We start from the raw sequence: 18,058 nt of genomic DNA on the forward strand, positions 1-18,058 counted from the left end.
CTTAGATTATCCCTTAGACTAATCCCTGTGGATTAGCTGTGCTCTTATAGAAGATGAATCAACATCTTCTGACCATGCCGTGTTATATGAGGAGTATAATGGGCAGCTATAGTATAATAAGCCAGTGTATAATAATGATGGCTTTCTAGTTTGAGGAAAGTGTTCTTGTTGTCAGTTGTCAGTACATTATGTTCGTCTGCGCACACAGGTGGAGATGAGTCATAATCCGTGTTTAGTCGACAACACTAGACTTCATCTACACTACTGTGCTACATCTACAAACTACCCGCTACTTCCAAATCCAACGGATGCTCCGGTTAATGAGAAGCTTACCCACGCAGTTTGTTTCGGGTTCACTTTCAGGATCGTCTTTGATTAAACGGTTCCATTTCGAATGGAATTGTGATTTGTGCATTGTAATGCGTATTGTGGTATGTGTAAAGGCATACCGTAATATACTGTATTTATCAGGACTATCTACTGTTTATCTGTCTTTATCTATTCATGTTCGCATCAAACTTTGATCTCAGTGACTTTAACACGCACGTGGCATGGCCGTCGGTGCCAGACGGGATGGTTTGAGCATTTCAGAAGCTGCTGATCACCTGGGATTTTCACACACAGCAGCTTTTAAAGTTTACACAGAGTTATAACAACGAAAGGACATCCAGTAAGCGGCAGTTGTGCAGGTGGAAACGCTTCAATGATGAGAGAGGTCTGAGGAAAATGGCCAGACTGGTTCGAGCAAAGAGGAAGGCTTGAGTTGGGGCTTGGCAGTTAAGGCTCTGGGTTACTGGGATCAGAAGGTCGAGGGTTCAAGCCCCAGCACTGCCAAGCTGCCACTGTTGGGCCCTTGAGCAAGGCCCTTGACCCTCTCTGCTCCAGGGGGCGCTGTATCATGGCTGACCCTGCACCCTGACCCCAACTTCCTAACATGCTGGGGTATGCGAAGAACATAATTTCACAGTGCTGTAATGTCCATGTGATCATTATCATTATCATTTACAACCGTGGTGAGCAGAAAAGCATGTCAGGCCATGCCAAACATTGATGTGGATGGGATACAACAGCAGAAATCCACATCAGGTTCCACTCCTGCCAGTCAAAAACATTGGCTGCTTCCCAATCGGGCAAGTTTAGGTGACCCTGGACACTAGTGTAGCCTTGGGTTTCTGTTCTTGGCCTCAAGATTCGACATATTGTGCATTCTGAGATGCTTTTCTGTTCACCACGGTTCCAAAGAGTGGTTATTTGAGTTTCCTGTCTTCTCAAACCGGTCTGGCCATTCTCCTCTGACCTCTCTCATCATTAATGAGCAGGTGTTTGTGAGTGAGTGTGTATATATATATATATATATATATATGTGTATGTGTGTGTGTGTGTGTGTGTGTGATATTTTTTCTGCTATTAATTCTTTATCGGTCTGTACAGGATTTCACAGAGTTTAGTTGTTTTTTTTTTTCTGATTGTTGTGGCCAAAAACGCTTGATTTTTTCAAGAGTTTCATTTGTAGAGTTTTTCAAGACGACGACTTGAATTGGCGAAATCGCCAAATCGCACGTCTGTCGGTAAATGAAACGTTTTAGCTGTACTCGTGAATCGAAGAGGGCTGGGGAAAAGAGGACCCGTTACGATCCTCCGAATATCGTGGCGTTCGCTTGATTTCGTGTTCATTCCTGTGATCGCAAAAGGGCAAAATCCTGACGGGACTGCTTTATGTTCATCGCTAGTTGGACTAGCTGTAAACATCCTGAAAGTGAGCTGAAATAAACCTGAGAATTCTAGATTTGATATAATCTTCTATTTCATTTCAAATGGTCTGTAATTACATAACAGGGTGATTAGTGCATGCTTCCTGTTGAGTATCGCCATTTTTTCTGACTGTGGTGTTAGTGATGGAGTTGGAGGGTGGCTAGTGAGGGTGGTGATGGTGGTGGGGGGAGTTAGGAGTCTGTGGTTAGGAGGTGTTAAGGAGGAGGAGGAGGACGGGGCAGGAAGGGCAGTCTACCTCCACCTCAGTCTGAGTAGACTGGGGCAATGCAGTGAGTGATACAGTGACATCATCAGATGGTGTAGTGGGCAGTGAGTCTGGCTCGTGTGTGGGCATCTCGGGGATGGAGTCTATCTCCTCGGTGGTCTCATTTGGAATTCTCGCAGCCGTCGTAGGATCTGTTCCAGCCGGCGCTAGATCTCGTCTGAGATACTCGAGCGGACGAGTGGACACCTCGAGAAACCCCTCGTCAAGAACTTCTGCCTCTTTCCTCTTCTTCCTGGACTCTTTCTTTCCCCCTTTCTTCGACCGGTCCTTCTTCTTTTTGTTCTTTTTGCCCTTCCTGTCTTTTTTTTTCTTCTTCTTCGGCGGCTCCGGTTCGTCGCCTTGCATCACGTCGTCCAGCTTGGTGGGTTTGGTCGTTTGTGAAAAGGGGGTGGAGTTTAGAGAAGGGGGGCGAATGGAAAAGAATAACAGAGGAGTGAAATATCAGTGGTAGTGTAGATGTTGACAGTGGAGAGAACACCGATAACCTCGGCATGTTATTTTTACTCACCACGTTAACGTCACACCGGCCGTGGAGTATCTAGATCCCTAACTGAATTCATTTCTACAGTATCGGTAAAGCAAAGCTTCTCAAAGCAAACAAGGAATGAAACAACAGCAGGGTTCGTCGTCACAGGAAATGAAACTGATCAACACGGAGATGAATTATTAACATGTAGTACTCGAGTATAATACAGGATATTAGTATCAGGGCTGGCAGAATTCATTTTACTACTTGAATTTTGAAAATGTGGCTAAAAATCCATGAAGAAATCCAACAAGATCGCATGTTTTACTAAAAAAAAGAGTCAGCCTTAGGAGTTAGGGTTAACGGCCTTCGTGTCGAATAAATACATGCTATTAATCACTTCTTTTTCTTTTTTCTTTTTTTTTTTTTTTTTTTTTACTTTTTTGAAATTGGGAAAAAAGTTATATAATTCATTCCCAAAACATACTTTCAGCAGTCATGCTTTTTCTGTGGCTAAATCTTAAATAGAGGCCATTTAGTGCACTATATATATATATATATATATATATATATATATATATAGGCTACATCCTACCCTATGTAGTGTGCATACAGTATATAGTGAAAAGAACTCATTTTTAAACACAATTTTAAAACTGTGGGTAAATATAACCGGTAAATAATAAAGAATGTTTCTTAGAATGTCCAAAACCTAAACTTCATTCATTCCCAACCGTCGCACCATTCAATCTCAAATGATGGGCATTTAGTGCACTATATTTTTGGAGTGGGTTGTGTTCCACTCCATGTAGTGAGCGTATATAGTGAAAAGATTCTTAGATTCTGACTAACTGTATGTTTGATGGACCTGAATTAAAAATAAAAAACAAACCTGAAAGTAAGCTACATATCTATAAAATATAATGACATATCCATCCATCCATCCATCCATCCATCTTCTACCGCTTACTTCTTCTTCAGGGACGCGGGGAAACTGGAGCCTATCCCAGGAGGCATGGGGCACAAGGCGGGGTACATCCTGGACAGGGTGCCATTCCATCGCAGGGCACAATCACATACACACTCACACACCCATTCATACACTACGGACACTTTGGACACGCCAATCAGCCTACCATGCATGTCTTTGGACTGGAGGAGGAAACCGGAGTACCCGGAGGAAACCCCCGCAGCACGGGGAGAACATGCAAACTCTCCACACACACAGGGCCACGGTGGGAATCGAACCCCCGACCCTGGAGGTGTGAGGCGAACGTGTTAAACACTAAGCCACAGTGCGCCCAATATAATGACATAATAAATATAATATAAAATATAATATAACGACAAATCTAAAACATTTAAGCCTGTGATATTTCTTCATATGTGAGGTTCCTCACTGTCTGTGCACTATTTTATCGAAAAGTATTGAAGTATTACATTCCAATGGAACGTTAAAATGATTTGACAGTCATAATACATAATGTACACATCTGATCATATTTAATTGGTACTTTATATATATCGTTTATATGTAATGTGCATGTAAGGTCAAAGGTCAACTCATAGGTGCACTATAATTTATGTTCAAAATGTCTGCTTTTAAGCTGTTTCTCAGAAGCCTTGGATAAACTGGTCTGATGAGGTGTGTTTTTTCAAAGTGTGTGTGTGTGTGTACGTGTGAGAGTGTGTGTGTGTGTGTATGTGTGTGTGTGTGTGTGTGTGTGTGTGTTGGAAGAGGTGTTTGGGTGTGTTGTGAATGACATAAGATGTGGGTCAGTAATGCAAGCGATGCTCATCAGACCTGATTTTACACGCTTTTGTCTCAGCTGTGGAGAGAACTGGCTCTGACTTACCACACACACTCACACACACTCACACACACACACACACACACACACACACACAGCGTGGGAAGCGTGGTGCAGAAATCAATGTTCCCCATGACCCAGCGCGCAAATCAATGTTTTTTTTTCCCAGTTTCCTCCCAGCGGGGTTTTCCAAAAATGCAAGCCACTGCCGCACTTTGTCACGGCTCTGAGTCACGCACACGTGCAGGAACACATACGCGCATTCTCACGTGCACTGTGACGAACACTCACACGTGCATGCTTGTTTATACACACACAACATAAATCCTCACATGGTGAGAAACACTCTGAATCTTCCGACACAAACATATTACAGATACTCACACTTACACTCACACTTATACTCGCGCGCACACACACACACACACACACACACACACACACACACACATTTCTCACACTTGGCTCTTGCATTGTCAGATTGGGTTACTCAGTGTGTCCTAGTGCAGGCTGTGTGAGTCAGAAATCTTCAGGATCCTGGTCCGTGGTCTCTGTAGTGCCAGAAGAGGCCACATTATTGCTCGGCATTACCAGAAATAATGCATTTGTGTTGCAGCCTAAAGATGATGAGCAGAAAAATGACAGCACACAAGCTCTGACCCTGAACATTTAACGTGAAATCAGTGTACTGAAGAAAAAGCCTTTTGTGCTGATAGAAATTGAAGCAGCTCGTGCATCATGCACATAACATGTAACCATTACAACGCTGTACTGACAACACTGTAACCGTAACAACCCTGTAATCACAACAACACTGTAATCATAACAACACTGTAATGACTACAACACTGTAACCATAACAACGATGTAATGACAACACTGCAACCATTACAACACTGTAATGACAACAACACTGTAACCATTACAATGCTGTAATGACAACAACACTGTAACCATAACAACGCTGTAATCACAACAACACTGTAATCATAACAACACTGTAATGACAACAACACTGTAACCATAACAACGCTGTAACCATTACAACGCTGTACTGACAACAACACTGTAACCATAACAACGCTGTAATGACAACAACACTGTAACCATAACAATGCTGTAATGACAACAACACTGTAACCATAACAACGCTGTACTGACAACAACACTGTAACCATAACAACCCTGTAATCACAACAACACTGTAATCATAACAACACTGTAATGACAACAACACTGTAACCATTACAACCCTGTAATCACAACAACACTGTAACCATAACAACAATGTAATGACAACAACACTGTAACCATTACAACGCTGTAATGACAACAACACTGTAACCATTACAACCCTGTAATCACAACAACACTGTAATCATAACAACACTGTAATGACAACAACACTGTAACCATTACAACCCTGTAATCACAACAACACTGTAACCATTACAACGCTGTACTGACAACAACACTGTAACCATTACAACCCTGTAATCACAACAACACTGTACTGACAACAACACTGCAACCATTACAATGCTGTAATGACAACAACACTGTAACCATAACAAGCCTGTAATCACAACAACACTGTAACCATAACAACACTGTAATCATAACAACACTGTAATGACAACAACACTGTAACCATTACAACGCTGTACTGACAACAAGCCTGTAATCATAACAAGCCTGTAATCATAATAAAGCTGTAATCATAACAACACTGTAATGACAACAACAATGTAACCATAACAACACTGTACTGACAACAACACTGTAACCATAATAACGCTGTAATGACAACACTGTAACCATAACAACCCTGTAATCATAACAATACTTTAGCCATAACAATGATGTAACCATAACAACCCTGTAATCATAACAACACAGTAACCATAAGAACAATGTAGTCATAACAATGATGTAACCATAAAATGCTCTCACTATAACCATGCTGTAACCATAACAACAATGTAACTATAACAACACTGTAACCAAAACAACACCGTAGCCATAACACTGTAACCGAAACAATGCTATAACCATACCAACATTGTAACCATAAAAATGCTGTAACCATAACAACACTGTAACATTAACAATGCTGTAACCATAGCAACGCTGCAATATTTATCTTATCTACATTAAAAATTCAAATATCTCTGATTTGACACGTCATAAATCTCCTTATATCACTGACTTACCAACAAAACTCATTTTCCGACCAGCTCTCTGTCCTCCATATTGTTTTTTTTTTTTCTTACTTGCCCCCTGAGCTGTGATCTGACTGGTTCGATGAAAAAACTCAACATTTCTGAAAACTTTGCTTCCAAAACCTCAGCTTCCATCCCTCTTGCGCTCGCTTCCCATAAGATTACAAAAGTGTGAGTTAAAAATGCCTAGTGTGAGTCACGCCCCCTGACGTGGGCAAGAGAATTAACATTAGCATTCTGACGACGGTGCGGTGACGCTACCTCGTCATTCAACATTCGCAATGACACTGGGAGGAAAAACACTGCATGGCATCGGTGAGACAGGGACACCAGCACTGCAACCAGTAATGATACGTTACCCCAGCTATATCCTAACTGATTCAGTTTTTCCTTTATCTTCAGCAGGTTCTTTATCGTGGTCCGAATCTTGGAAACACTAGACTTGAGGCAGGATGGGACACCCTGGATGGGACGTCAGTGCATCGCAAGCCACCATGCACACACACACACACACACTCATTCATACCTAGAGGGGACCCTAGCCTAACCCTATGTACTTCCTATAGTCTATAATACATTATGCACCTGCTCTGTCCTCACATGCACTAAAAGCTTCTGCATTTATTGTTCTCTGAACGCGAGTTAGCGTTCCAGCCTAACTGAACTCTACAAGCTTCCATTCACTATCGGTTACGTTTGCAGTTTTAGGTGGAGAATTCCTCTAAGTGCTGCTGGCGCTAACAAATAAAATGATCAAGTAATAAACAGACACGGCAGGTAGCTGTCTGGCAGTGAGGACTCGGTCTCCGTGTCCTCGCTCCCTGTTTTATTGCTTGGCTGACAGACAGCTGCTCTGGGACGGCTGCCCAGAAAACCTGCAGTAAATGCAAATGTGTCTGTTAAAAGCCCAAGTGCCTGAGGCGAGCCAGAGAGATCGGTGAGGCTTTACCGAAAAGAAGAAGAAGAAGAAGAAAAAAGGAGTACACGCTGCAAACTTTTCGCAGACTGCAAGGCGACCCACGTCCTCGTGAACTTTTGCGGACAGGTTTGGTGTGGGCTGGGAGTTCACAGAAAATAAAAAAACGTGTTTGTTTGAAAGAATATGAGGCAATAAATCTGAGACAGAGAGAGTGGTAAAGATACCGCAAGAGGATGTGCGAGAGAAGCAGAAGTTCAACGAGGCAGACAGGAGGTCAGACTGACTACCAGATCCACAAAATACAATCGTTTAGTGTTCAAATGTCGTTTGGATCAGCAGGATATAAGACAGGAGCTACTTTCGAGGCTCTGAAATGCACGAGTCAGATAATGAAACAGCTAAGTCAGCTAAAGGAGGAAGTTCATGAGTGTGTATGTGAGTGTATGTGTGCATGCTTACCTCCTCGGGTTCATAGTTCTGGGTACGATAAGGCAGAGGTGAGTCACAGTCTGGGATGTAGTGATGACAGTACTCTTCTGCAGCTTGGGGGTCGTCCAAAATCAGCAGTTGCTGGATATCTCCCTATCACACAAATACACATAAATTCCACATTACACATGCCATCTGGAAAACGCTGACATTTCAGGCCAAAGCCTTGCAAAAACGAACAATAGATTGTAAATTGCATCCTGCCATTTAAAATCTGAATAGTCCATTTTGCTTTGCACCAGAATCATCAGGTAATAAAAAAACCACAAACTAGTTAAAAGTGCTAATTAAGATCCAAAGTCAAACATTTCAAAAAACGATACGGGCTGTAACATGAGGTAATTGCTAAGCGTGTCAACATACTGAAGCGTACCAAGCTGCCAAAATGCATACCTACTAATACCTGCTTTTATATACACACAACATAATATATGCAACTGATACCACTACAGGTTTGTTTTCACATCCTTGGGTCTGCCGCTGACTTTCTGTGAGTGGGTGTGCCTCAAGTCTCAGTACTCTCCCGAATAGTCTGATCCTATTCCGCTTGTGCATTGTTGTGGGTGTAAGGTCCAGACTTCAAACTTCTAATTCAAAAGTCCTAATTACAAGTCAGAGATGAATTCGATTCCCATATATATAAGGTCAGGGGATCAAGCCCCAGTACTGCCAGGACCTGGGTTACTGATCAGAAGGTTACCCCGGTGCAGCCAAGCTGCCACTGTTGGATCCTTGAGCAAGGCCCTTAACCCCCTCTACTCCAGGGGGCGCTGTATCATGACTGACCCTACACTCTGACCCTGCACTCTGCCTGGTATGCTGGGGTATGCGAAGAAAAGTATTTCACTGTGCTCTAATATATATGTGATCATTATATTGCGCCGCTTGGACTCCTGTGTAAAATCTAGGACGTCCCCAAACGTTTAGAGTATAATCAGAACTATGATTATCAGTCTTAAGAAGCATTAAGAAGTCTTAGTGATGCTTTAAGGAGTGAGTGTAATTCTGATGAATCATGAAAACAAGTTCAGCTTGAACATCTGAGTAACACTCACAGGCAGTCGAATGCCAACACGAATACTGCACGTACTCTATCATTTCACACAACCAAATCCAGTCCCAATTTCCAAACACTCTTGATACCTTACTAGACAATGGCTCGGTAACCTGTGCGCTAAGTCACTCTGCCCTGTAGTAATGTGAAATAAGGGTCAAAGACACACAATACTCCCCTAAACAGAGACATGGCATGAGCTCATCCTGAGATCAAGGCTTTCACATTTTAATGAGTAAGGAGTTCATCGGTGTAGTCTGCTGAGAGTGTTTAACTTCCTGCAAACATCAAAGGTCAGCGTGTACAGACGGCTGGAAGTGTTCAGGGCACGGCAACACGCAACCTACTCAACAGGGTGTAGTTTATGAGGCACAAGGTGAGTCAGTCACAGAGCTGCACCATGGGAGACAAAAGACTTTGTGATGTTTGTATTAAAAGAAGCAGATTCTTTGTTGAACATGTCGTACGCGCTGCAGATTTCATTCATTCGTTCATTCATTCATTTCATTACCATTCAGCTAACTTCGTTCTAGACAGAGACATGCAAAAGATGACTATCGTGATTCATATATATATAGATATATATAAGACGTCAAAACGAATATGGACAAATATGTGGAGACGGAACCAGGGGGAACTACAACTGACCAAAATAAAACAAATAATGACAGATGAGATTGGTCATCTGGTCAGTTGGTGCTCACTGAGTAAGTGAATGTGTGCCGTGTTAGACGATGCCCCCTTTTGGTAAGAAGCCATAACATTCGGTCCATATCCAGTTTAAAGCTCTTTGGCAGCTTCTATTCCCGAGCAAATGTTGTTTAGCAAGCGAACATTCTTTTCTTTTCCCACTGTGGAGCTTGTTCATTACTACAAGAATTCACATTAGTCTGGCAAACAGACCTTTTCTTTGGAAGGTTCTTTCCCATTTAACCATTTCCCATCCTGTGAATCACACTCCTGTAATCAGTCCAGAGTTCTCAAGATGACACTCATTTTCTCCTTGCTTAGTGATTCAAAGATTCCGTACAGTTAGTACAGTTCTCAAATGGGTGTTTACACATACTGGACCTCAAACCATATCAAAACCTCTCTCTCTCACACACACACACACACACACACACACACACACACACACATACACACCAAGTTCCCAAAACAATCATTTCAGACATTTCATTCAGGCCCCGTGGTGGTGTCGGTGCATAATGAAGTTTGCATATAGACAATCTGGAAACAATTGAAATCTTAGCCCTGACCACAGTCTCCCGGGCTGCTCTCCCACGCTACGGGAACTGGACCGAAACATATCCCCCCTGGAGAACCCTGGAACCAGGGCCTGGGAAATGACCCGAGAACGGGCCAAGCTCTCGCCTCCACGGCCCATGCTGGATGGAACCGGATGCAGCTCAGCAAAAATCACGAGATTAAATGACGGGAGTGGAGAGATGAGGGCAAGCGCATGATAATTGAGATGAATTAGACATCATTCCACAGAGCGCAAAGAACACAGCGCTGGTTGTGTGAAGGCAGGTGGAGATTCCTCGTCATTAGCCATATGGTGGGAAATATAGAAAATGATGTGTTTACAGGTCTGTATCCCCTTTCTGATTGTGCTATACGTTTTTCTTCTTTTTCTTCTTCTTTGTTTTAAATTAAAAAAATGTCAAACCTTTGCCTTTATCACTGCTAACCAATTCTTTGCATATCCTCTGAAGCACTTTTGAACCTACTCACCCACTGAGTTTTTTTGACATCTCTCTTCTAACTCTGCCAGACTGTTTGCAAATCTTTGGTAATTCTTCCTGACATAGCTGAATCTGCTACAAATCAGGTCTGGAGATCAAAATGTAGTTTTCACCATTTTGCCTTGTTTTGGATTGTTGTCTTGTTGAAACATACCATCAGGTGGCAGCCACCCAATGCACAAAAGCATGCAGACACAAGTCAGTTAGTATATCGTCAGATATTGTTCATACCAAACATAAGAATGGAGAAATCAGTCTCATGACCTCAATGATCTCAGTTACTTTGACCGTGGCATGGGTGTTGCTGACAGACAGGCTGGTTTGAGTATTTCAGATTTTTCACATAATGGTCCAGTTCTGCAGGTACGTTGTTGATGCCAGACTTTTCTGAGCTGACAGGAAGTCTACGGAGACCCAAATAACCACTCTTTTTAACCATGGTAAGCAGAAAAGCATCTCAAAGTGGGCCTCGACAGCAGAAGACCACATCGGGTTCCACTCCAGTCAGCCAAGAGCAGGGCTCTGAGGCTACAGTGGGCACGGGCTCGCCCTAACTGGCTAGTTTAAGATTAGAAAAACATCACAAGCTCTTTAACATGCTAGAACTTTCTTTGTGGGTCTGTAGTTTTCAGAAGTGCAATGTATATAGTAGAAAATGTCTATATTTCACCTTGTGATGGGTTTTCTCAGACCACCAGATATGTTTGGCCATTATTGATGCCGATCATTTTTCAACTGTAACACTGATATGACTCCAATATCACTGTGTATTCCCATTTGAACAGATGGATGGGTGTTGTGTACATTTGTCAGGATTTCTCCGGAAAGGAGTAAAGGTTTTATGGAGGCCCACTTTTCAGAGATGGATGTGTTTTAGAGACTAGGTGAAAGTGAAGAGTGGGTGGATCCTGGACAATAATGCTTAATAGTGAGGAGAGTGTTATAGAAGGTTAAACATGAGTGTGGGAGAGTTCAGGAACATTCAGTTATTGCAGGGGCGTCTAAAGGGGGTGTGGCCCAGACTGAAACATCTGGTTCGGATGATGAAAGGATTGAGATGTGTGGCCATTAGAGCTATACTTCACCCCTGAAAAAAACAGGCTCTGAAAATGTTCGAATAAAAGCTAATGGGGACTCGTTTGCATAATGCGACTGGCTTCTAAAAGCTCCTTATTTATGATTAGTGAGCCCCATTAGCCATGCTGGGTGAAGTATTACTTCGAGCTAGCGCATTGATAACAGCGTCTTTCTGAAGGTTAAAATATGCACAGCTAATGGGATTAGAAGGTTGGACTGTTGTCCTCAGGGACAAGCAGAAATGAAGAGAGGGCAGTTTACCATACACTACACACACTGCAGACAGAGACACAAACCCTGTAAATGCAGAACCTCAAACTCTGTCAATGCAGAACCTCAAACCCCTGTCAATGCAGAACCTCAAACTCTGTAAATGCAGAACCTCAAACCCCTGTCAATGCAGAATCTCAAACCCCTGTCAATGCAGAACCTCAAACCCTGTCAATGCAGAACCTCAAACCCTGTCAATGCAGAACCTCAAACTCTGTAAATGCAGAACCTCAAACCCCTGTCAATGCAGAATCTCAAACCCCTGTCAATGCAGAACCTCAAACTCTGTCAATGCAGAACCTCAAACCCCTGTCAATGCAGAACCTCAAACCCTGTTAATGCAGAACCTCAAACTCTGTCAGCACAAAACCTCAAACCCTATCAGTGCAGAACCTCAAACTTTGTCAGCACAAAACCTCAAACCCTGTCAATGCAGAACCTCAAACCGTCAATGCAGAACCTCAAACTCTGTCAGCGCAAAACCTCAAACCCCTGTCAGTGCAGAACCTCAAACTCTGTCAGTGCAGAACCTCAAACCCTCTCAATGTAGAACCTCAAACTTTTTCAGCGCAAAACCTCAAACCCTGTCAGTGCAGAACCTCAAACTCTGTCAGAGCAAAACCTCAAACCCTGTCAATGTAGAACCTCAAACTTTGTAAATGCAGAACATCAAACCCTGTCAGTGCAGAACCTCAAACCCTGTCAATGCAGAACCTCAAACCCTGTCAGTGCAGAACCTCAAACCCTGTAAATGCAGAACCTCAAACTCTGTCAATGCAGAACCTCAAACTCTGCTAATTCATTGTCAAATAGCAGCACCACGACCCCAAATTATACAGTTCATTATCCATTTATCCTATTTGAAAGCCTTCATGCTATCTGCATGCCTTTGAGTATCTGACCTTTGACCCAGCCGTCCATATAAGTCCAAATAAAAATTACATCTATCAAATCTTTTGGCAAGCCCCCAATTACAGTGATATGATCCACATTCAGAGCGTTTTAATTCATCTGTAAACTATTCCTCTCCCTATACATCTGTCGTGATTGTTGGAAATGCATTTGAGAATCGTCTTGTAATTTTCAGTTGCTCCTGAAAGACAATATTCTTTCGACACGCTCACTCGTAATCCGCTGCAGAAATGTCAACAAACGGCTTTTCTCACAAGGTAAACACAAATCCATCAGTGGAGACCACAGAGCCGAAACAAGCCCGAACGGCACCTGAAGATAAAAAGCCTCAGGAGAAGCTTTCAATTCAGCTCCTACCATGCATATATCGCACAAACAATGAAAAAGACATGACCAAGAAATGCTTGTGGATAAAAGATTGCAATATAGATTTATACCATTCCAATGGACAGTGTACTCAATTGGGAGATACTTTTACGCAAAGTTATTTATAACAATTAAATCCCAGGGAACTCGGGGCATGAGCCGGGGGCCACCCTGGACGGGGGGCCGGCCCAACACACGGCACAATCACGCGCACATTCACACACTACGGGCAATTTAGAAATGCTAATCAGCCTACAGCGCATGTCTTTGGAATGGGGGAGGAAACCGGAGTACCCGGAGGAAACCCCCAAAGCACAGGGAGAACACGTAAACACTGCACACATAGGGCAGAGGCGGGATTCAAAACCACCAACCCCGGAGGTGCGAGGCAAACGTTCTAGCCACTAATCCACCATGGCGCCCTAAATGGATAAAATGCATTGTTTAATACATTTAATAAATTTAAATATGTCATCATCGGCAGAAGAGGAATAAAACCCTTCAGTACATGCTGTTATTGGAAAATGATTAACTTCAGAGTAAAAGGAACTCCACTGCATATCAGGCCACATCACACCATGCCGTCATTAATTATTTTTCTATACCGGCAAAGCACATTGTTTTTTCTTGTTACATCATTATCATATACGTATAACATGTTATAATCCCAAAACCTACAAAACTTTTTTCCCATTTACAAAAATACCTCCCTGGTTGTTACTTTCTCACATATTTTACCTCGAACACTTCCTCGTCCAGTAGTCTCGTCCCGAATACAGTAACGCCGTCCGTTCGGACCACAGGGTCGTCCCCACGGTGCAGATCCAGAGTCTCCACCTTCTTACAGTCTAAATACAGCGTGACTGCCTTTCCTTCTACGCTGTAGGCAATCCGGTGCCACCTAGTGAGAACAAACCTCAGCGTTATCCGTGTATATATCATAGTACTTTGGAAAAATCCTTCACTTTTTCATATCTATGTGATGAACAAAGAGTTTAAATGGGGTTAAAGCCAGTACTAGGCTGACAGGTGCACTGGTGTATTGGTGTTATCCCAATAGTTACACGCCAATTTACGTCTAGGCTTTATGGAGTGTAGAAGCACTCACTTTCCATCAGCCAGGTTGATCTTCTTGAAGGTGGGGTAGAGGTCGGGGGTCGGTTGTCCCCTGTGGTCCTCGTAGAGGAAGACTGGTGATCTGCCCAGCTCCAGGCCCAGCTGCTGCACACCCTGTTCATCGTATATGGACAGCAAGAAGAACTGAGCGTTCTTCTTTGCCCGCACCGTCGTCATCAGGGAGAAGTTTTCAGGAAAAGCTGAGTCTATCGGGACATGTCACAGAGACACACTTAGTCATGATCAAACAGTAAACATAGTGGACACGGGCAAAATAGAGGGAGCGACTGTTTACACGTTCCACAACATGAAACATAACTATAAACGGATATAATGTATGATGTATTCCTTACGTTATCAAACTATATAATTGGGGCATATACGTAATCATGTTTTTCTAAAATCAGAAAATTAGGTCATTTAGCGTGGAACATAGGGTGTTTTTTTTTTTGTTGTTGTTTAAATGGTGTGTAAAATTATCTAGTCCATTCTACTATTCTTACTAATTCTTGGCGCATCAGAATGCAGCATTTGTATGTGACTGGTACGTTAGCATGATTTATTAGCATGGTTAAATATCTAAATTTTAAAACTTGTGTAGCAGTATCTGTGTGTGTTTGGTTAGCATGGTTTATCAGTAGAGTCCTATAATAAGATTTGAAAATTAGCCAGCAGTAAAATAACAGTTCGTGTTTAAATAGTATGTGTAGCTAGTCTGTGTAACTAGAAACAATTTTAACATTTTGAGACGGTTTGAGAGCTTTGATAACAAGAATTGTTTCATTTTTTTTTTTTTCAATATTTCAAATATATTTTGAATATATCTGTTTCATAATTCTGTAGTAAAGCTTTGCATCAACCTCTGCAAAACTAAATATCATATCATACACACCTTCAAGGATCATTATACATGAATAATATAATAATTCACTGTATTTCTTTTTCGTATTTTCACCTCTATTAAAACAGCTAATAAAAATCAGACACCAGAGATAACGGATTACATGCACATCTATTACATATACATGTGCATACTTGGGAAGAGCTGCTGGGTTGGAGCACTGAGCTGGATCTTTTTGTCTATCCTGAACGCTATGTCCAATTCCTCTGTGTCAGCTCTATGTGTGCACAGCCCCGCCTCCAAGGACACGCCCTCCATGCCATCGGACAGCTCCAGCACACGCAGGACATCAATCAGGTTGCCTAAAAGGAAAAACCATGAAGATTTTATACACATAGCACAACATAACACTGTAGGCCAGGGGTTCTCAAACTGTTTACAATCACAGGGGGGGACCCTCTAAGTGTAAAAAAAAAAAAAAAAAAAAAATCAAGGACCCATCAGTTTATTTATTACAAACAATCTATTAAAAAATGTAGGCATGTTATTTAAATGTGGACGATAATATTTTGGCAATATGTTGGGGCCAGAGAATTGCTAAATGTCTGAACTCCACGCATAGAATCCATTTTGATTATTCATTAGATTCCAGTTACCATTATTTATAAGCATAACAACTTTGACAATGGCGTGTTGTGATTTCCACCAATGGAGTTAAAAATAAATAAATAAATAAAGGACCACCTGACTATGCTTCATGGACCCATGAGGATTCCCAGACCCCACTTTGAGAATTCTGTCTGTAGACTAGGGGTGTGATGCAATGATACTGTCTGTTTCTGTTGAATGCTCCAAATATCAATATGTACTCAGGTGTTAAACCGAAAGTAGGTGTGGCCTAGCACACCTATATATATATATGCACCCTACCACTATGTCTCTGGAAGACACTGTGGGGAAAAAAACTCAGAGGTTACAGTTCCTCAACCTCAGCTACATCAATCATTAATGATGTCAACTTTAAGAGTGTGCGAGACTGTTTTTTATCCCGCAATTATTATTTTTGTTTGTACCTTCCTATGACATTTTCTAACGCTCCCTTAGTTGGATCTATTTCCCCAAATATAAGCAAACTTAAACCACAGCAACCCTGACCAGGAAGTTACTAAGGATGAACGAATGAATGAATGAATAGATGCTGTATTTTCATGCTAATTAATGTGGCATTTCTTTATCGCCTGAGCTTCATATCTGACCACATGAAAGTATAAACTTCCTGATTGTGTGACCTTTTTGGCATGTCCTGTAGAATGCCAGTCCTGATGCAGTCTCAACCAGACGAATCCTCCCTCCGCCCTATGTGCACGGAGTTTGCATGTTCTCCCCATGCTTTGGGGGTCCTCCGGGTACTCCAGTTTCCTCTCACAGTCCCAAGACATCCGTTATGGCATCTCTGAATTGTCCATAGTCTGTGAATATGCATGCGATTGTGCCCTGCAATGGGTGGGCACCATGTCCAGGGTGTCCCCCCACCTTGTGCCCCGAGTTCCCTGTGTAGGATAAGCGGTATGGAAAACGGATGGATGGGCATACCGCGCCTCCTATTCATATCTGTGTGTGTATTTGTTTATGAATAATGTATTCATATTCTGTTATATCCCTTAGCTAGACTATAAACCACCTTGGATTTGTAGTTTCCTCTACTGTGTAGTGAATTGCAATAAAACTGGAACAGCGTGTTGTTTGGAGGTGGGGGAGTTGTCTAAGCAGTGCATTCGCATGTCATTCTCTGGAAGCTCCAAAATGGCAGCTGTGTAAAAATCAATCCTGCAGGTGGCTAGGCGCAACTGTCATTATGGGATAGAGTTATGGCACGGTCTGGCCTGATGATAGTTAAGCTGCACCTGGCACCTGTCTGTGGCTTTTTTTCAATGAGAGACTCATCTGCTGCTCTCCGCCCCGGCTAGCATCCTCTCTGACTCGTTTAATGTTTACTCTTGTCTAAAGCCGGAAGTTACCACAAGTGTTTGTTTTTTTTTTAACCCGTCTTGAAATATCTTTGTGCAGTGGGACCTTAACTGTTTCTCTGAATATGCTCCATTTATCTAAGTACAGCCGGACATATCAATTCAAACCATTACAATAATCTAACGTAGAAAACTGTGTAAGAAACAACTCAAATATAGACATCTATATTGTAACAAATATACTAGGATTTCTCAAAATACACAAACACACTCATGCCATCATAAACAGTTAGCCGGCTAGTCAACTGCTATTTAATACACGTGGAATTTAACTGAGATCACTGCTAGTAAACTAGCATAAACTAGCATTGTTGCACGTTAACACAAGGGCTTTCAGTATTTTAGTTTTGATATGCATCTTTATTATCTCAGTGATTTGCTCATCATCATTATTATTATTAGCTAATATAGCTAGCCAGCTAGTTAACTGTTAGAAAACTAGCTTGTAATTGTCTTTATTTCCTCAGTGATTTATGTAACTGTAGCCATGCCTGTCAAAATATTTCACTGGGATCACGTTTTGTTTTGGGTTGTTGTTTTTTTTCTTTCTTTTTTTCATTTAATCTAGCTAGCAGGCTAGTTGACCACTAATATTTCTCACAGGTTAACACAAATGTTCTTAAAATACAGCATGACAAACTTACCTTACTATTATTAGGTAAGCTAGCTAACCAGCTAGTTGACTGTTAGTACACAAGCTTA

At 42.0% G+C, this 18,058-nt stretch overlaps 1 protein-coding gene across 3 annotated transcripts in view; it reads right to left on the minus strand.

The window, feature by feature from the left end:
- Positions 1-18,058, minus strand: part of col5a3a (collagen, type V, alpha 3a) — a 90,091-nt gene that overhangs the window by 59,203 nt on the left and 12,830 nt on the right. For 2 of the 3 annotated variants that reach the window (XM_017454851.3, XM_017454852.3), the window contains exons 2-6: positions 15,524-15,691; positions 14,481-14,694; positions 14,111-14,273; positions 7,916-8,038; positions 2,009-2,395 (exon numbers count right to left, since the gene is read on the minus strand). In XM_017454851.3, coding sequence (XP_017310340.1) covers positions 2,009-2,395; positions 7,916-8,038; positions 14,111-14,273; positions 14,481-14,694; positions 15,524-15,691 — 1,055 coding nt within the window. The remainder of the gene's footprint in view (positions 1-2,008; positions 2,396-7,915; positions 8,039-14,110; positions 14,274-14,480; positions 14,695-15,523; positions 15,692-18,058) is intronic. The other variant, XM_017454853.3, reaches the window with a different exon arrangement.

The sequence above is a fragment of the Ictalurus punctatus genome, chromosome 24 (genome assembly GCF_001660625.3).
Source record: "Ictalurus punctatus breed USDA103 chromosome 24, Coco_2.0, whole genome shotgun sequence".
NCBI lineage: Eukaryota > Metazoa > Chordata > Actinopteri > Siluriformes > Ictaluridae > Ictalurus > Ictalurus punctatus.